Source organism: Pimephales promelas, chromosome 20 (assembly GCF_988280905.1).
Source record: "Pimephales promelas chromosome 20, fPimPro1.hap1.1, whole genome shotgun sequence".
Taxonomy (NCBI): domain Eukaryota; kingdom Metazoa; phylum Chordata; class Actinopteri; order Cypriniformes; family Leuciscidae; genus Pimephales; species Pimephales promelas.
The window spans coordinates 14,460,307-14,481,045 of NC_142788.1; the positions used below are offsets into that span (position 1 = coordinate 14,460,307).

General features: G+C 36.2%; 1 protein-coding gene across 1 annotated transcript in view; it reads right to left on the bottom strand.

Annotated features, from left to right (window-relative positions):
• Positions 1 to 251: 251 nt before the first annotated feature.
• cables2b (Cdk5 and Abl enzyme substrate 2b) overlaps positions 252 to 20,739 on the bottom strand; it is a 28,322-nt gene continuing 7,834 nt past the window's right edge. Inside the window, exons 2-9 of the mRNA XM_039652702.2 lie at positions 16,002 to 16,094; positions 14,302 to 14,379; positions 7,982 to 8,090; positions 7,636 to 7,789; positions 4,663 to 4,757; positions 4,146 to 4,252; positions 2,749 to 2,953; positions 252 to 1,635 (exon numbers count right to left, since the gene is read on the bottom strand). Coding sequence (XP_039508636.2) covers positions 1,495 to 1,635; positions 2,749 to 2,953; positions 4,146 to 4,252; positions 4,663 to 4,757; positions 7,636 to 7,789; positions 7,982 to 8,090; positions 14,302 to 14,379; positions 16,002 to 16,094 — 982 coding nt within the window. The 3' untranslated portion in view covers positions 252 to 1,494. The remainder of the gene's footprint in view (positions 1,636 to 2,748; positions 2,954 to 4,145; positions 4,253 to 4,662; positions 4,758 to 7,635; positions 7,790 to 7,981; positions 8,091 to 14,301; positions 14,380 to 16,001; positions 16,095 to 20,739) is intronic.

A 20,739-nucleotide genomic window follows, 5' to 3' on the forward strand; every position in this document is an offset into this window, starting at 1 on the left:
GCAAACTGGCTACCGACACACAACACATAACCGATTCACAACAGTCTGCACAGAAATATAATCTATAATATCAGGCAGAAATGTGTGATTTGAATTGGGAATGGGATATTTCATGGGGAAATGGGACAAAAAGAATTACAAATATTGCATAGGTTGTGGCTGCTGGAAGAAATTAAAACTTGTTTAAGTTCAACACAATGGCTGGCATTTCTACAAGTAACAAGTTTTTTTTGTGTTTTTTTTCATGATAATTCTCATAATACAGTATATGGTTACTAGTCAATAAAAATTGAGACCGAACACAATGTTTTATGGCAGTTAATAAATAAACAGTGAATTTAGCATAAATATACTCACCAAGGCTACATTTAATTGATTAAAAACATACAATAATATTATAAAAATGTCATAATTTTAAATAACTATATTTTAAAATATAATTATTATATAATTTATATGGTAATTTATTGATGGTACTGTAAAGCAGAATTTTTAGCATCATTACTCCACTCTCCAGTGTCACATGATCCTTCAGAAATCATTCTAATATGATGATAGGATGCCCAAGAAACATTAATAATGATTATCAATGTTGAAAACAGTTGACTTTAAACATTTTTAAATGTCCTTTTTGTAACTTTTGATCAATTAAATGCATCCTTGCTGAATATATATATATATATATATATATATATATGTGTGTGTATATATATATATATACACACACGTATAAACACACACAGCACCCCAAAAAAACTTGTCATAATTTACTAATTTACAGGGAATTCTTTCTACTGTGAAAAAAAGTGGATTTCATTTTAATTCTATAAAAAGAAAAAAGTGAGAACACACAGCACTGATAATGTGCTTTTCTTGAAACCAGCTCTAATATAGAGCATTCTTCACAGTAAAATGAAGCCCCAAATACAATGGGGCTACAAAGGTAGATTTAGTCACACAATAACGCTTTCAAGAGTATGCTACTAATATATGTTATGCAATCTGTGCTAATGATTATATTATTATAATTGCATACGGTTCAGATAAAGTACATGTATAGATAAAAAAGTGCTTTAGTGTTACAGTGAATGGTAGGTGCTTCTGTATAAAAGGAAAGGTCTACATTAAATAAAAGTTATTTTTGGTAAATAGAAATGGAATGTTAAAAACATGCATACACACTTGTACATTTCACACAAGTGAAACTCTTCCCTTGTCGTCTGAGAGTTAAAAACCCTCTGTTTTCAATAAAAGACAATCCTTGCTGTTTCACTTTAGCAGTATTCCCATGGTGGTCACAAAAACAGACAGCCGCGAAAAACAAATGCCGCAGGCCCGACTGCTATAAAAAGCATCATTGGGAACATCAGTTCTTCCTGTGTTGATGTGTACTCGCTCTGATACCTGAAACCGCAATGATGGGAACGCAGAGTCCCACACTTCGGGCTGTTTTACGCGTCTCATCTGCATGTTCACGACTGCCCTGAGCCCACATCAGGTCTGCTGCACCAGTCTACGGTAGTGGGGCATGACTTTACTCTCCGGAAGGTAAAGTGCCATTTCCAGCGCTACCAAGATGGTGAATTCAAAAGCAATCAGCTCCCGACGGCTAATCCGGAACCTCTCTTCAAATTTCTGAGGGCACAGAAAAAAAAAGAAAAAAAAAACAGATATATATATGTAAGCAATAAGGTACGAGAGGCTGTGTTGTATCGTGAATGAGTAACATCTGTTACTTATTCACGATACAGCACTTGCCTCAAGTACCTTATTGCTTTTATAAAATGGTTACCACACAATAAAAATATTAAAGTAAAAAAAATGTATTAGTGCAACTTTCATGAAGTAAAATCACTAAAAGCCTTCCTTCCGCTAGAAAAAAATAGTCCCTGACCGTGAACAGCAACAACGTTACAATGTATAAAATCATGGGTAACGCTTCCTTTTACAGTCCAGTTACCCATGTAAATACTATGTACTTATTTTACTATGTACTTACACTTATTTTACACTGTAAGTACTGTACTGTAAAAGGAAGCGTTACCAAATCATGAAAGCTCAAATAAAAACAACATAGGAACTGCAGTGTTGCGCAGTGATACATAGAACCGTTGGGTGAAGCGGACATAGCAGTGTTTTTCATGAATAAAGCACAGCTATTGACCAATCAGAATCAAGGATTGGAACTAACCGTTTTATAAAGTGTACATAATCTGCATATAAAAGTTTCAAAATATCAGCCAATTTTTGGCCGACACAGCACTCGATAAAGATTTATTTTATAGACCACTGTTTAAAAGAGTCAGTTTTTTTAAATTAATTTTTAATGAATACTTTTAATACTAAATGTATATTTCAAAAAATGTGTTTTTTTACTTTCTATTCATCAAATTCATCAAAATAATGCATCAAGTTTTTCGTAAAAATACTAAGCAGCTGCTTAGTACAATACAACTACTTTCAACATTGATAATAGAAGTGATAAAAGAAATGTTTCTTGAGTATCGAATCATCATATTAGAATGATTTCTGAAGGATCATGTGACACTGAAGACTGTAGTAATGATGCTGAAAATTCAGCTTTGACATCACAGGAATAAATTCAATTTTAAAATATATTGAAACAGAAAACAGTTGTTTTTATTGTATTTCATTTAAATCAAATGCAGCCTTGGTGAGAATGAGAGACTTCTTTAAAAAACTAAACTTTTACGGTAGTGTTGACTGGAAAGTGTGCGGCAAACTCACGTCAATCAGTTGTTTGACCTCTTGTTTCTTCAGGTCGCTGCTGATCTTGGCAGCGAGTAGGAGGCACGCGGCCGCCACCAGCTTCCTGTTCTGCTTGTTGAGACGCCCCTGTAGGACCAGCTTTTCGAAGTACACAAATGCCATGGCAATGGTGGCCGGCTGTAACAAAGACTCCTCTCCCACTGAACGGATTTCTCTCTTCAAACTGATGACGAGAGGTTATGACAGAGAGGTTAGGAGAGATAAAGAGAAGAAATTAAAAAGGTTAAATAATTGTCATAGTATTGAATGTGCAAAGAGCTATGGCTATGGCCCTGTGTACACCTGGTATTAAGTAGCATTTTCATCGTTTGGATCGCAAGTGGTAGTTTCCAGAGGTAGTCGAAAACACATTCGACCAGACTGCTTTCGTTCATGTGGTCGAATGCGCTCAAACAGCCACAAAAGACCACCTGCTCTCCACCTACTGACCAAACGTGTAAACATTATAGGATGCGCGATAAATTAAACTTAAAAAAAATGTAGACTTCTCGCAGCATTCCTGATGTCTAAAATGTTTTCTGTCGTCTCCAGGCACGTTCATATGTAAATTGTGTGGTTTGATCTGAAAAATCCCACAGTTACCTGTCCAGGACTGAAATGGTCGAAAGTGGACAAAAGAGACAGAACACCAGGTGTAAACAGGGCCTAGGTTTTTAACACACTTAAGTACACTTATAAAAAAGTGCACTTTGTAATAATGTCAAAATGTTACAATAAAGTACATTCTAAATCATTGTTTTAATAAATATTTGAAATACTAAAGCACATATAAAGTACTAATTCCAACTGTATTGTGTAATTCAATATTCAGCATTTCATAATTACAAATATATTTAAATTTATGACATTCAGGTTTCACTAGAAATTACATTAAAGTATATTTTAGTTTACCATGAATGCTTGTTAGTACATTCGGCAGTACACTTGAACCATATTTCATATAAGACAATAAAAGTCATTGTGACTTTACTTAAAAATATGTACTCAAGTCCTGGGACAAAAAGTACCCCAAAACACTCGGAAGTTCAGCAAATTGCATTTAGAATAAATTTAGTCTATAATACATTTTCATTTAATTGCAAAAACATGCAAGTATGTGTCCAAAAACATTACATTCAGTTTGCACTTGAGCATATTCTTTTAAAGCACGTCATTTCTAAAATAGGTACTCTTTTTACAGGTATGCTACAGTGTACTTTCTTTTTCACAAGGGTTAAAGCTGTCTTTTTAGGAATTTTGGCTTAAACTGGATAAAGGATTAACATGTTCGCGCATACAACGATATGACCATATTCTGAATATTCCTGTGCATGTAAACAGTTATTGAAATAAGAGTTCAAATTTGTGTGTAGTACCTTCTGATTTTGCTCAGTGTGAGTTTGATGTGGGGGAATTTCTCTTTAAAAGTCTCATTCATGTCCTTCTTCAGATCCGATGGTTTGACGTACTCTATTACTGTCGTCTGTGAGAGAACCACAGTGAGAGTGACAGTAAACACTGAGGATTTACATGTTACTAAGATATTCAGCAGTAAAAAAGAATTAGTGTATAAGCAGTATTTTCCAATGGTCAGTAATGACGTCAGCTGGATAGGTTATTTTTATTCGCACCTTAAATCACACAGATAGCCATTCATCCCTATAAATGTGTAAATTCATGTCCAAAAACAAGAAACATGACCAAACTGGGCTACATTAAATTTCCAAAAACACAAACATCTGTGAAAAGCTAAAGCAGCTGAGCAGTTGTGTTATAGGGGGATGATTCTCAGTCCAGGTTATATATACAAAAAAAAAAAAAAATATATGTTTACTGTATATTTTCAATAGATTAATGGATATATATACACTATGTACTGTATCTCCATCTCACCATGTATGAGGCAAAGATGAGCACTCTTTTGTGTTTTCCACATGGCCACTGAGGGTCACTGAGCATATCAGGGTCATACTCAGCATCTTCTAGGCCTGAAAAAACAAACATAAACACAACTGTCAAATGATCCAATCAAACCACAGATAACATACAGTAACTAAATACGACGTATATACATGTTTTTGAGAAAATGGTGCATCTTTCTGCACTGACTGAGCAGAGCTATATTAAAGGCATAGTTCACCCAAAAAAGAAACATCTGTCAGGGTGAGTAAATGATGATACCCCTTTAAAACAAGTAAGGGTTAATGCCCGACGAGGTGTCCATTGTCAGGTTTTAATGGACGACGGCGAGGCGTAAACCGGCCGACGCGCAGCGGAGGACGGTTGCCTCCGCCGAAGTCCATTAAAACCTGACAATGGACACCTCGGAGGGCATTAACCCGCTTATACCATGGTCACTTGCCAAATAAAACATTTTTAAAACATTAGTTTATATTTTAATTAGGCTAAATCTAGTTTTTACAAATAATAACTTGCCTTGCCTGACTGTTTATTTAGCAACCGGAGATATTTATAGTCCGCTTAGCTCGTATCCCTTCAGGTTCACAAATGCTTTTTTTTTTTTTTTTCATGAAACACAAAGGTAGGTAGGCATAGTTTTTTTTTTTATTACACATAAAACAATTAATCAAACAACAATAAAAAACAATTAGCTCTGAGCTCCAGCGATTTGCGCTTAACGTTATAGAGGGCAATAAATTAATCAGATCAAAGAGAGGGTCATTTGCCTCAGGCTCCTTAGGCTTGAAACGCTGTAACGTTCAGCCTTCTCCTGCCTTGGGTGTCTGGACAGCTGCGTAAAACTCCCGCAGGGTCTCATTCAGGGGTGCGTTTCCCGAAAGCATCGTTATCCAACTATGGTCGCAAGTTACGTCGTTACCAATAGCGTTCAATGGAGCAGAGCAGCAGCGGTGTAATTTTCTCCGTTTTATTTACATTTTTTCTTTCTTAAGCAGCATACCAGTCGTCAAAGTTGCCATATTCTCCATAAATGTTAAAAGAAATAGCACGAAGTCGCTCATTGTTGTATTAGGCTATAATATCTAACGTTAGAGATAGAGCATGTGACTGCCTGTTGCTATGGTTACTCACAGCCGTTGTAGGCAGCGCATTTATTTATTAATTTCGAATGGTAAACAGGCAGTTTCACCAGAACTACTTTACTAGGTGTCCTCTATCACTTTTTAACGGACACCCTGCAGCCAATCAGAATCGAGTATTCACCCAGACCATGGTATAACACACATTAACAGCACTTGTACTCAGTACTTACAATCAGCAGCAACTTGGCTGACACAAGTGTAGCTAAATTTGTGAAATAAGGTACAAGAATACAGAGAGCTGAAAGAGCTGTGTTGATGACTCACACACTCACTAAGTATTAGACCGCAGGGATAGCAATATTAGTAATTATCACACACACACATTTACACACACACTTGCACATCTGTGCCTAAAATAGTGTGATAATAACTGTGTTTATCAAGTTGATTGAAATGTCCCTACCCACTCTCTGTGAGTAATGTAGCATTAAAACCTTTATTAAGCTCCCATCAGTTACTACACTCTTCTTTGTGCAAGTGTGTATGTGTGTCGCATGCTTGTGTGATTTAATGTGACCATTTAGACATGTATGAAAGAGAATTTCACCATTACTCTAACCCTACCCATCACAACTAACTGCCAAACCTAAACCTCTCAGAAAGTGAAGACTACGATGGGATAAAACTCAAACTGGTCCTCACAAAGATACTTGTACAAGTAGACACACACAGACACACAACATCTAAAGTCTAGCAAAGTCAAAAAGGTCTCAAGCAAAGGAATCCGCCACAGAAAACAGTAACAGATGTTGTCAAACTTCACTGTGGCTGATATTTAAGTGGTTACAGAACTGAGCAGAGAAAGGGTGCGTGTCATTTTGTTACATGTGGGAGGGCCAAATATTGCAAGAGATAAACATGAATAAACATCAGATGTTTTGTTGAAAGATATAGTAGAACTTGCCGAAATATATCATGTAATTGCTCAACCCGTATTTCAACCGCGAAAATAAAACAGCTTAACGTTACATTTACCTCAGGAAAACCATTCAATGCCCATAGAGCTAAAAAAAAAAAATTCACATTTCGTAAGAAAAATTGACACGTACTGTACCCGATACATGAAACGTTAACGAATTGAACTGACTGGAATTCATTCCCTATGTTTTTGAAATAACTTTAACATTTTCAGCATCATTACTCCAGTCTTCATTGTCACATGATCCTTCAGAAATCATTCTAATATGATTTGATTCTCAAGAAACGTATCTGATTATTTAACCGTCGTACTTTTTTTTTTAAAAAGTTGAAAAGTTATTTGAAATAGAAATCTTGGTCCCACTTTATATTAAGTGGCTTTAAGTACTATGTACTTACATTGAAACGATGCATTTGATACAATGGACTTATTGTGTACATACATGTTTTTACATTGTACTTATATTGTAAAAATACAAGCATGTAATTACAGCTGTAACTAATTTGACCCATCCCTTACACTTTAACCTACCCTTAAACCTACCCATACCACCACGCCTGTCCCTAACCTTTCCAGCAATAGTAGCAAGTGTTTTACAATACAACATGAGCACAGTAAGTACATTATACTTATTTTTCAATGTAAGTACATAGTACTTAAAGACACTTTTATAACATTGTAAATGCCTTTACTGTAACATTTATTCAATTTAATGCATCGTTGTTGAATAAAAGTATTAATAGGTTTTAAATTGGTCAAGTAATACCAAATAAAGCCAAGGATGTGTAGGTAATAGGGTTAGGGTTAGTCTTAGACTTAGTAAGAGGTCCTCACAAGGCTAGATGTAGTAGTTTGTGTGTATGTGTTTATGAGTGTGTGACATACCCAGGTCCAGGCCGACGGTGCTGTTGAGGCGAGAGGGAGGAAAGCTGTGAGTGATGCTGTTTCTGGAATAGGGCAGGGGTAGTGCGAGATCCACAGCGGGTTTTTGGCGGTCCAGAGCGTTAGTGGGGTACAGGAACTGAGCGTAGGACACCGTCTGCAATAAACATATAAGATCATAACAAGCCGTCTGTCAGCCTGAAACATCCTGACAGCCCCTGGCTGCATCAAATGAGGCGATATAAACCTGTCATTTCCGAGCAGGTCGAGTGGTACACTGAGAACAATGCTCTGTGACATTCCCTGACTGACTGATTGACAGGTGAGTGATGGGATGACAGGCTCTTACCCTGCCGTACATGTCCAGCTCAACCCCCTCCAGCCCGGGAAGCATCTCCAGGGTGGTGGATATTCCTCCGGATGAGTGCCTCCGCCGCAGACCGTCCAGACGAGGGTCACTGAGACAAAGACAGAAGCGTGGTTTTCATTGATTAAATCGATAAGAACAGGGATTCCCAATTTTTAAAAAAATAATTTAACAACATGTTTGCACATTAACTGTTCTCTAATGTGGGATTATTGTCACATGACATGCAGGTAAACAAATAAAATATTATATATTTTTATTATTGAATTAATTATTAGCTTTTTACCAACTAACCCTAAACCGTGAGAGCTTAAGAGCAAACATTACATGATTTTCATTACTGAGGGGATTTAATTATAGAAGTCTTAAAGGTACAGCAGCAAAAACAGCCTGGGCTGCGTTTCTCAAACGCATCGGTGGTAACTGGAGGGAATGGTTCTACTTAGGCTTATGATGCATTTGGAAAAAGCAAACCTGTTCAATTCAGGGTCAGAGAAAGCACGCAATGATCATGTAAAACCAATTTTGACTGAGAGAAAGCTTAACAAAATATTATAAATAAACTTTAGGGATTAATATTTTTGTTCTGCAAAAGTGTCTGTATGAAAATGAGAGTTTTGTGGCCTTTTCGTCTATGTCTGACACATAGATATATACACTAGATGTCCCCTTGGCTACGGCAGTTCATTAGAACGAATGCGTCAATAGAGCCGCCATCTTGGAACAGGGGAGCCCCTCCACTTTAATGGATCAGCGTCAATGTAGACAAAGGTCTAACGGAAATAAAATCACCATGAATCATCATGAATGCGATTTTTCTTGTTTTTTTGGTTCGTTCCCACGGTCAGACATGTATTTATCATTGATTCCAGAAAAAAAATAAAATAAATAAAATTTAAACATTCTTCCTAGTTCAGATTTCATTCGTGTCAACACATCACAAAAGTCCGCCACCATCAATTAATTTGAAGTAAAGGCAGCGATAGCAGCGTTACCTACCTACTTCCTATGACAACACCCTCGTTCCAAGATGGCGGCGGTGATTTGACGCATCATTAGAACCCCAAGGTGACGTCTAGTGTATTTATCTATGTGTCTAACAGCTCTGAGGTGATCCATATTTTAGTGTACTCCTTGTAGTTGATGAAATGTATTTTATTTGATATGTGAATAAAAAAAAAAACAGGCTAAAAATATTGATGAATCATCTTGCAGTCACAAAACTGTCCAATCAAATGATCTCTGTAATGTCCCTCCACCTATTACCATTACCCATTACATATTACCCAACCTCTGCTTAGCACTACATCTATTGGCCAAATAAAGTCCTTCAAGATGAGCTAAGAGCTGCACGATTCTGGATATATTAAAGTCCCCGTGAAATCAAAATTGAACCTATTTACTTTGTTAGCGCATATTACTAGTCTTGTGGTGAACAATTAATCCGTGCAAGTAAATATATATTAAAAAAATGTTTTACCTTGGTAATCTTTAATCAAAATCTGAAAAGTTACTTCCGGTCTGGAACAGTTTCTTTTTCTGATGACGTAGGTTTCACAGTTTGGGTGGGGAAACGCTTAACCACTCCCCTCAAACCGTTAGTTTGCTATGAGCGAGAGATGGAGAGGAGGAGCGCTAGAGTAAAACCCTGCCCTCTGTTCAATATTCCGTTTCACTTGGAAATACGTCACAGTAGGGCTGGGCGATATATCGAATATGTACGATGTATCGTTATATTTTTTTAAACGATATGGAATGAGGCAATACCATTTATATCGATACAGTAGTTTGATATGAGCACATCTGAAAAATAGCGGAGGTTGCAGTGTGAGCTGCTGCAGTGAAAGTAGCTAGGCTACGTAGTACAATTTGTCCTAAACATGACACAAGCTTATATTAATTGCGTCAAAATCACTTTGATATAGTTAACAAGTTTAAGGCAGCTTGCCGCCCTGTCAAATGCTCTGACAGACACTGTTGCTGACTGACAGATCTACTTGCGCTGTTTAATGCGTTTGAGATGTGGTGCTTTCCTCAGTGCTCAACTTACATTTCACATATTCTCCATCTGTAAATGTTAGAAAGTAAAGCAAATATGTCCATTTCACAACAAATATGTCCATGTCAGAAGAGGACGAGCTTCTGGAAGTGAATCTCCGCTAAAATTCATGCTTCCTTGAACGAGCGCCGGCGCGCGCATGCGCGTGAATAGTACTACGTAGTACGCAATAATTCTGACTAAAATAAACATATTGCTAAAATATTTGTTGTTGGAGAAAATAAATGTGCCCTATGTGGAATTTTAAACCTACAAGTATATATTTTTAATGAAAGTGAAAGTGATTATAATGGGGTAATCAAATGCAGGCTAATATAATTAGTTTGTGCTTTTGTTTTTGTTTTTATTTTCATTTTTAGTTTAGCTTTTAGTCAATATAAAAACAAAAGCTTTTTGCACATAATATATTGCATAGCCTATATTATATTTGTTTCCATATCCTTCAATATCAACATTGTTAGGATATCATTGGGCCGAATGTGAATATATATATATATATATATATATATATATATATTTAAATATAAAGATTTTCTTTATCTAAATAGAAAACGTAGAAAGTACCGAGATATATATCGTATATCGCCATTTGACCAAAAAATATCGAGATATGATTTTTTGGCCATATCGCCCAGCCCTACGTCACAGCACTAGAGAAAAATCGTTTGCAACTTCCGGTTCACGGGGACTTTAAGAATCACATTTTTTGTCATTGTTTCAAACAGAGATCACGATTCTCCCACGATTCTGGAGAGACAACTAAACAGAATAACATGTAATTTACAAGAGGTTCTGACAAAATGGTAATTGCTGCAGTTATCTAATCAATTTGAATTTTATTTTTATTTTTTATGAATTATTCAATGACCCACTTATAAAGACTTCACATGTTTCATTACTGGATGAATCAGCTTTTTTGAACAAATCTCTTAAATGAATGATTCAATGACAAATACATTTTTTAACAGTCACTTGTCGCCATCTACTGGTGTAATGGTAAAATTGATTAAAATCTTTATTTGAAGAGTCAAGTTACTTTCAAAAGGTGATTTACTCTATTTTAATCTCTACTGTAGACACCAGTGTTTATATACAAACTATAAAAGTTTTTTTCCCAGTACTTCTGTGAATTATTGTAAGACAGAAATAATGATTCCGTGTGGGTGAAAAGTTTGTGAAGCTATTTTATTCCTATACTTGATAACTGCTCTCTCTGTGTCAGTGCCAGAGCCAACGCAGTTCCGACTTGCTGTGATCGTACTTGTCAAATGTCTAATAGACATAGTCGGTTCACTGTCATTTAGGAAAAAGATTGTGAGGGTGTTTGAATTTGAGGATGCAATCTTTTAATGAGTAATTGTGCAGCTCTGTGAGACTTTCAATATGTCCCACCCCCCAAAAAGATGGAAAGACATGTTTGCTCATTAAATGCAATGTTATCTGGTTTAAAGAGCACCAGAGAAAAAAAAAGTTCAAACACAGAGCCAACTCAACAATTACAGGTCTAATTCACCTAATACAGACAAATTCAACCCAATAACCCAATCATTTGCTTTTCCTTCAAGAAGTAACTGAGAGTGTTGTGTACATCTCTGCTCTTCAATCATTAGCAGAACACACACATATATCCCCTTCCTCTAGCATCCCTTATCTACAGTCTCAAACCGCCTTGCATAGCATGACTGTGTCATTTTCTTCTCTCTTTCAGAAATGTGATGTATCCACCTTTTGCCTGAGCAAATGATGAGTGCCGCCATAACGGATTCTAACTTCCATTTGGGTCCGATCTCCGTAGGAACCCATTGTTAAAATGGGGTAAAAGAGCAACAATTAAATAACACACTTTTTGAACATCACTAAAGTTAAAATGAGGACAGGGTTAAGCTGTGCTGTTGTTGACTGCCACAACGACAGCAATAAACTGAAGAAATTCCTGGAAAGTATGTGTTTTGAGCACCAATAAATCTGAAAAGAATGTACAGCACCATATGCCTTGCATTTTATGCCAAAGACTGACAAGGGAAAACGAGCATGGCTTACAGCACTTAAGTTAAAATGCTCCCCATAAAAGCTAGGATGCATTTATGGTGATTGGGATGTTTTTTGAAATAAAGATGACCTGCCTAAATTCACCCCTATATGTCCACTCTTATTTTTAAATTCAACTGATCGGCACATCTGTTTTCAATATAGCTAACGTCAGCAGCTTCATGTCATCTACGCACTCATTAAACTTTGACGGGTGAGACACTAACAAAAGACGGTCACAGCAACATTGTATCGTGATGGTAATATGGAGCCATGTGCTTTATTTATTTATTTTTTTTCATAGGTTTAACATTACATTATCAGCTAATTTGGCTAGAAACACCGGAGACCAGAAATGTAAAAGATAATTCTGCTATGAGTTGGGCGAGACTTTGTGTTCAGGAAAAAGGTGGGATAAGATAAAGTTTCACAAGTATTCAATCTTATTATTATTTTTTTTTTCCCGGCATTTTCTGGAACTGTAATGGAGATGGTGGGAAGGGAGAGGGTGTTGTCGTTCCTGTCATACTAGGCCCAGCTCAAGGATGTGGGAAAAATTCTTCCCTGCCCCATTTTCCCCGAATCTCACCCTGGATATGAATCCCCAGAGGAGAGCAGAGGAACCCAAATGACTGCACATTCAACTCAAAATATCTCTGTGTTTTTCTGTCTATTTAAAAATCATGCAATGACACGTATCGTGGAAGTAAAGGCTGGGAATCCAATGAGCAATTCTGCATCCTTAATAATCAATGATTCTTTTAATTTATTAGTATATTTTAGTATAGAAACTTTAAACCAGTCAACCATTTGTGAATAACTGCTGCTAACTAAATAAATAACCCTCTGGGGTTGTTCGGCCCAAATGGACTCGAAAAATTTAAATAATTGTTTTTTTAAAAATCACAGCTTCCTCGGAATGGTCCGAAATTTGGTGACTTTGTTGGTATTTGGTATTTGAACTCCCCCAAAAATTGGGGACAGGATGTAAATAGTCTAAGTGGTTGTAAAAAAAAAATAGTCCCACTTGGGGTGTTCGGGTCCAAATGGACCCGCATGGAAAATAAATGGGAAATTGGCAAAAATGTGAAAATAGTGAGTTTTTTTGTGCGTACAATCTACAAATCAGCCACGATCTTGAAAAAAAGCACACAACAGTGAAGGGGTGAATCTATAAAACATCAAGAGTGCAAAACAGACACATCCAGAGTGAGACACACACACACACAAACACACTATTATACACAAACACACCAACAAAATTCAGATTATACACGTGTTTTGCATTTTTAAAATGCTCGGTTTGTCCACCAGATGGCATCCATCTCATTTCAAAAATTGCTTTTATGAGGCCTAGGCTTGACTCTAAAAAGAAATACAGCTTTAAAAAAAAATAAAAAAAATTCAAATATTTTTTCTATTATGTTCAATGGGGGGAAATTATTGTTTATTGTCAATTATTGTCATAATAATTGCATTAATACTAATTATAAAAAAAATATATATTTTTGAAATTTTCTCAAAACACCAAAAAAGAAAAGAAAAAATATTATAAAAAACGAATAAAAAAAAAATCATGATTTTTTTTTTTAAATATGAATCCCGCCCTTTGGGTCCATTTGGACCCGAACAGCCCAAGTGTGACTCTGAAACGAACAACCCCAGAGGGTTAACAAATACATAACCAAAAACAATAATATTTTTGGTAAAAACACTGGGACAGGGACGGGAGAAGTCCTGTATACATAAGAAGAGAGAGTCCATGGTTTTAGGTCTAGTCAAGAACTTTTGATTAAAGAAGGTAATAAATAAATACAAATACATTAAATATGCACAGATGAATAATTCAAATTGCAATAACATGAATCTGTCCTGAAAAAATGAGCAGACTAAAAGCACTGGATTTATGCATTTGTATGTCAACAATATCAATGCCGAAATGAATCTGCAGCAGTCAGGTGGTACAATAGCGAGCTCTTTAAGTTGTTTAGTTAATTATTATTGTAATGTTTTGTGCTTTGATGGATGAGGTTATTTAACCCTGTTTCTTGTGAGCCTTTGTAGACTCTGCTCTGGCTGTGGCATGTGTTGCTCTCTTCAGATGCTCTGAAAGAGGTGGGATCTTCTGCTTTCAGAGCTAGCTCACTATTGTAAGCCTCTCTGAAATTGCCTATCCTAGTTTTACATGTTTTACACGTGTGTGTTGTTTGAATACCTGATGTGGAAGCTCTCTCCATACGGCAGCACAGAGAAGGCAGCACATAAAGACCTCCTGGCACAGATAAGGACGATCCTGCAGTGGCAAACACAAACTAGTTAACATTACACACTTTTAATTCCCACACACACATTGTGTTTTCATGTTTTATGAGGACTTTTCATAGGCACAAATGATTTTAAACTGTACAAACTGTGTATTTTGTAACCTAACCCTAAACCTACTCATCACAGAAAACTTTCTGCATTTTTACATTTAAAAAAAAATAAATAAATCACTTAGTATGATTTATAAGCGATTTATCTTAGGACGAAGGACAAAGATTTCTGGTATTACCATCCTTTTTGTCCCCACAACACACACACACAGAGCCAGAACACCTGCATCAGCCTCTGTGTACACTTGTCTCTCGCTTTTTTCACACAGGAAGTGGGATGGCGTCTGTGTTAGCTATGGGTATGTGACTGTGTTTAACCATAGAATTGTGACAGAAAAGTAAAGTGGCAGTTAACATGAAACTGAGGGGTCTGCCGCAGCAGCCATGAGACTTTTTTCGTCAATAGTTACATGACAGTGAAATGGCACCAGAAATAATATAGAGTATGCGTTGCCAATTAACTTTTTCTAGAGATTTCAAAGACCGATTTACACTTTTATCTTAATAGGAATCTTTAATAGATTTCAACAAGCATAATATTCATGTACAAATGTCTTCATAAAAAAAAAAAAAACATATTAAGATTCAAATGCAGCCCAATGGAGGATTCACAATTTCAGATTGTTTTATAAACTTAGAACTGTTGATCCCAAAAATAGGATATGACATCATGAGTTACAAATTTTGAACTGACTTTAGATAGTGTGTCATAATAATTGGATATTATGTTGACTTTTTATTACAGTGCCACTTTGTTTCTCACAGGGAACGGTTATTAGTCTACAGCATTTGCTGGCCCCTTTTTTTTACACTGCCGTATCACGTTTATGCGATAAATGAGACCACTGAACACCAAGCTTATCTGGATCTGTGATCATCCAGTGGAAAATATCCTATAAGTTTTATTTTACCCCAATCCTGTCTGTGACCCTGTGAATGTGAGTAGAAACATGCATATTTGTGTGTGAAAACCCAAAGCCTGGGAACACAAGCGGAAAATAAGGGCCGCTGTCTATTTGGGGCAGTTTATAATGGGACTAGTAAACATAGCTGCTGTTCCTCAGATGGAAAAAGGCCAGATCTCATGGAGAACAACCACTTCATTAAAAGAACAACAAACAATCCTTATGTTGAGCGGCCTATGCCAAAATCAATTCTTATTTTTTACAAAATATTGCAGTATTTATTACAAATTATTTATCTGAGCACATCATATTTATTATTTTTTTCATTCATGTGCCTTTGTAATCCTGTAAAAAAAAAAAAAAAAAAAAACTTCCCCTCTACATTGTCTCAAACTGTCAGATATGATAACCTCACATGATGAATCGTACATAAGCACAGCATGAAGCAAGTGTAACAGATAACCTTCAAACTGAGAAAATAATGAAGACGAGAGGCAGATTGATTGCTTTGAAGCACAGAGAGGGGAAAACATTACATAGTGTGGAAAAGACAGGCAAAAACACACACAAACACACGGCTGTTATCATCGGTATTAACAACCCTAATACCCACACAGAGAGATGAACAAACATACCTGCTGCCCCTGGTGTCGTACTGCCTCATGTTCTTAATAAAGTGGATTTTCTTCACGGGTCGTGGACGAGGAGAACCAGATAGGTTCCGACTCCTGAGGGACAAAACATGGGCAAAACATGAAACACATTGGACTTAAGAAAATCATATTGGGCTTCACCTCTTCGTTGTTATGTAAACCACTGATTTAAGACAACACACAACTTTTATAATACATGCTGCTGTGACGTAGTAGTCCGTACTATGCAAAACAGCCCAAATGCCCACAAGTATTTAACCCAAACTTAACAACTTCACTTTAACGGAAAGAACCCAACACAGATTTCCAGCTTGCAATAGTTCAGACCTAATGGGATGTGCGGTTTACAGCTGTTTCCTGTCATTATTCTGGCTAATGAAACTGGCCATAACCTGCTCCGCATGGTACCTTCATTACAGCTCATAGCTCTATCAACTTCCAACTACATTCACATTTTACTTAGAGGCAAATTATTACATTCTGAGACCATTTCCTTTAGAAAAATGTGCATTGATTAATCATTCACAATGAAGCCTGGAACCTGTAATAAATGTATAATTTTATATTCAAATATTTACGATTTACTTTTCTGGTATCTCGCTGGTAGGACAATAAAGATTTGACAGGATTGCAATGTGTGAGGGGAACCAGATCGGAAAGTACCATAAACCGAAACTAAAAGATCAAGTTGCGCGAAGCACAAACACACAGTGTTTCAGAGCCCTGCCCATGAGGCAATCGGCTCCAACAATATGGTCCATTTTCATTTCATACTGACTTAAAATCCTATAGAAAATAATTTTCATGATGACATTCATCTTCCCGTTGTTTTTTATTCATTACCATATTTATTAAGTGGAGACAGTAAGACTAAAGATTATTCGGGGTCAAGATGGGTCAAGCTCAAACCTAAATTACCCACATCAGAACCATGGCTCATCATGTCAAGAGCATGTGTCCAAACTGCTATGCCACAGCTCTGACTCCAGTCCTCACTTTTTATTTTTTTGTGATTTTACTATTTATTTTTCAAACAACCCAAACGATACATGCATAGGAATGTACAAGAGTGCCAAGAGCTCTGCAATTCTTTGGATTATGGAGCATTAAAGGAGATCAAGTTTTAAAGACCAAATACACAGTGCCAGATCTGGTCAAAACTCATTTGATAGATTTAGTAAGTTTTGAAAATGCCACTTCAACTTGTCTGACTTAAGGAACCCCAAACGTGATGTATCACAAATGTTAAATTAATATCTCAGAAAATTCCCTTTCAAAATCCTGCTGAAAAAATCATCCTGTAGGATTATGTTTCCAACCATAGTTTCATTACATCAGCATCACACACATCACAAAAGCAAAGCAGGCCACATCTTTGTTCTGTTTGGTTTGAAAAGTATTACACAGCCCTAGTGTGTGAACAAACACAAACAGCTCCCCCTACTCGCACTCTCCATCTGCTCCGCCATTTGTGTGGTGATACACCCTCCCTCAGAATCCAAATGACTGTTATCATAACCTAGGCCGGGGAACCGCACCTGTCTGCAAGCGAGTGAGAAGAAGAGAGCAACGAAAAACTGAAGGCTGTGACTGAACACAAATGACTTCCAGCTCATTTCTTTATATCCAGAATGAAAAAGTCTGAAGCAGCTGCCAGCTTTGAGTAAACCTCATTCTCTCTCGGCCCATCTGTCACTCACTTGATTCCAACATGTAATTTTTTGTCTGTCTCTCTCTCTTTATTTCCTAGTAAATCCTCTATCCATTTGCATCCAACTCAAACCCAGAAAATGGGATGCAGAGGAAACTAAGACATAAGCTTGTTGAGATGGGACACTCAAGGTCATATCGAATCACACACAATCAGAGTGGGCAGCAGAGCGTTTCTCATTATTGATTAATCGGGTCTTTTCACTGTGTGTAGCAATGATGCCACTTTTAAAAAAAAAAGCATTTCTTCGAAAACAAATATTTTCATAACATATTTACTTGTGCACTGATATTATAATTCTGGAATTCTAAGCTAAAAAAATGTTCACATATGGCTGAAAATATTATACAATTTATTAAAACAAAAACCCAGTACAGTATTGAAAATAGATATTCATGGTATTTTTCAATGACTAGTGCTATTAATAGGAATATTCTGTATCCGATTATAGACACTGCTTTCAAATGCTCCCATTCGTGTTTGTGTTGGAAGACATGAGCACGTGACATTGAGCATGTGAATGCAATGGCTCATCAGAGGTAAAGCCCGACCGATAAAGGATTTTGGGCCGATACCGATACAAATATTTGTTGGTTTTAAAATTCGAAATTCCGATATAATTCCGATATATATATTCCGATATATATATATATTTTTATTTTCAGAAACGCGCAACAAAATATGAATAGATTTTCCTAAAATTTGTAGTTATTTATGAGTTTTAACTAAAATAATATGATAATGCATTTTAATGTAAATGTAAAATGTAAATGTAAAAAGAAACTTTCTTTTATTGTCACAATAGAACAGACTGATGATAGTGGCATTAGCTAGCTTTGTGGTTAGCTAGTCTATGATGCAATGGATTACGTCATACTGCAAATTGTAAAACATACATTTTCAATATAACAGGCCAAGGAGAGATGATACATCTCATTGCTATAACTGTCACGCGCTATTAAAGAAATACTTCAGTCACATTGTCAAAAGTTAAAAGGACAGTCAGTCAACTACACTGTAACAACGTAACTTAATTATTACTAGCTAATTCCGCTTCACTCTCGGATTATTTAACAGCAGCAAAACTGGACATGATAGTCACAAATTTTGTCATGCTTATTTGAGTTAAGAGAACTGATGCAGATGTTCTTTTAATTGTTATTCAAGCAATGTAAGTCTCGTGACGAACTCAACAAGTGTTGCCAACAGGAACTGTGTAGAGTTCGCTCTGGTGGACAAACTATACAACTCCAACATGACATGAACTCATGACATGGTTCAAGAGTGTTTCGTCCGTTTTTATTATTTATTTTTGAAATATTCATTTATCGGCCATTATAACTGTCGATACCGATAGTTTGGAAAATGCCTAATATCGGCCGATAATATCGGCCTGCCGATATATCGGTCTGGCTCTAATCAGAGGTGCTAGTCGGTAAGTCCAGAATCTGCTAAAAACACAGATTTTGTATTGTTCAACGTGATCTGCAAGCTTGCAAATTCTTTCATTGTGACCAAAAAAGTTTAAACACAATGTAAATATTCATTGTACATTTAAGACAGCATTTGTATTAGAATGGGAGTTTTCACAAGAGGCTTGCGTTTTAGAGATTGACAGCCTTTGTAATTATAAAGGGAGGCTCTTCTCTTTCTTTCTGTTTATAATCCATTCACAATCTGAATACAAGTCAAGTTTAGTTCTTCATGCTGCTGTGAACACTGCAGAGTTTGAGACAACTGTATTTAAATGTGCAATTGAATCGAAAATGGTGATGATTGACAGTGATAACCATTGGACGAGACAAAACGGGACACTATTTTTTCCAAGTACTTAATTCAACAACAGTTTTTGCTCTGGTATCAAAATGGGTAGAGATTAATCGTGACATTTTACTGGTATTGGTACTGACTACTGGTACTGCGACAACCCTAATCCCTACATTAATTTTACTATTAAGTAGTACTATAATAATTTGCATTTAGCAAAAAAGCACATTCTAACAGAAATTATGCTGCTGACGTTAAAATCCAATTATGATGGCAGTTTTACGCTATTTTTTACAGTAAAACGCTTTTTTAAACTCTTTAAACTCCTTTTTTTTAACAGATTGTAAAGAACTTTGTGACTTCTTGTCTGTGAAAGGTGCTATATAAATAAATTGGTAACACTTTACAATAAGGTTCGTTAGTTAACATTAGTTAACTACATTAGTTAATATGAACTAATAATGTATAGCACATATACAGCATTTGTTAATCTTTGTTAATGTTATTTTCAACATTTACTAATACTTGATTAAAATCTTGTTAACATTAGTTAATGCACCGTGAACTAACATGAACAAACAATGAACAGCTGTATTTTCATTAACAAAGATGAACAAATGCCGTAACAAATGTATTGCTCATGGTTAGTGCATGTTAGTAAATACATTAACCAATGTTAACTAATGAACCTTATTGTAAAGTGTTACCAATAAATTTTACTTACTTTTTTTTACTTTTGTGCACACAATGAATAGCATATTGAAAATGTTATGACAGCTGAGTGTGTTATGACATTCCTTATGACATATGCCAAAGAAACATTCCTTTTAAACTAATACTACAACTTTTAATAACAAGTGTGAAACAACTTTTAGGGCAAAATGCACAGGAGAGGATGAATGTCATCAGCCTGAGGAATCGCATACACCAGGCTGGCAAAGATAAACAAAGAGTTAAGAAAGAATGTACAACCCTATTGGAATAACTCAAGAGGCAGAGGGAATGTTAACCCTCTCTCCATACGTGTAGTGTACCACTGCTCCTCTCTCTTTATTTACCACTTGTGTTATATATCTCACAATCTCAGGTCCAGTAGATCCCTGCTCCTCATTCCAGGGGATCACTGTTCCTGGCCAACTGGACGCAGTCACGTCACAAGGATTTGAATAAATACCCTGGCGTAATCCTGCCAGGACTGGACAAGCACAGTATTAAAGCTCTAAGAGAACATATGGCTTGATT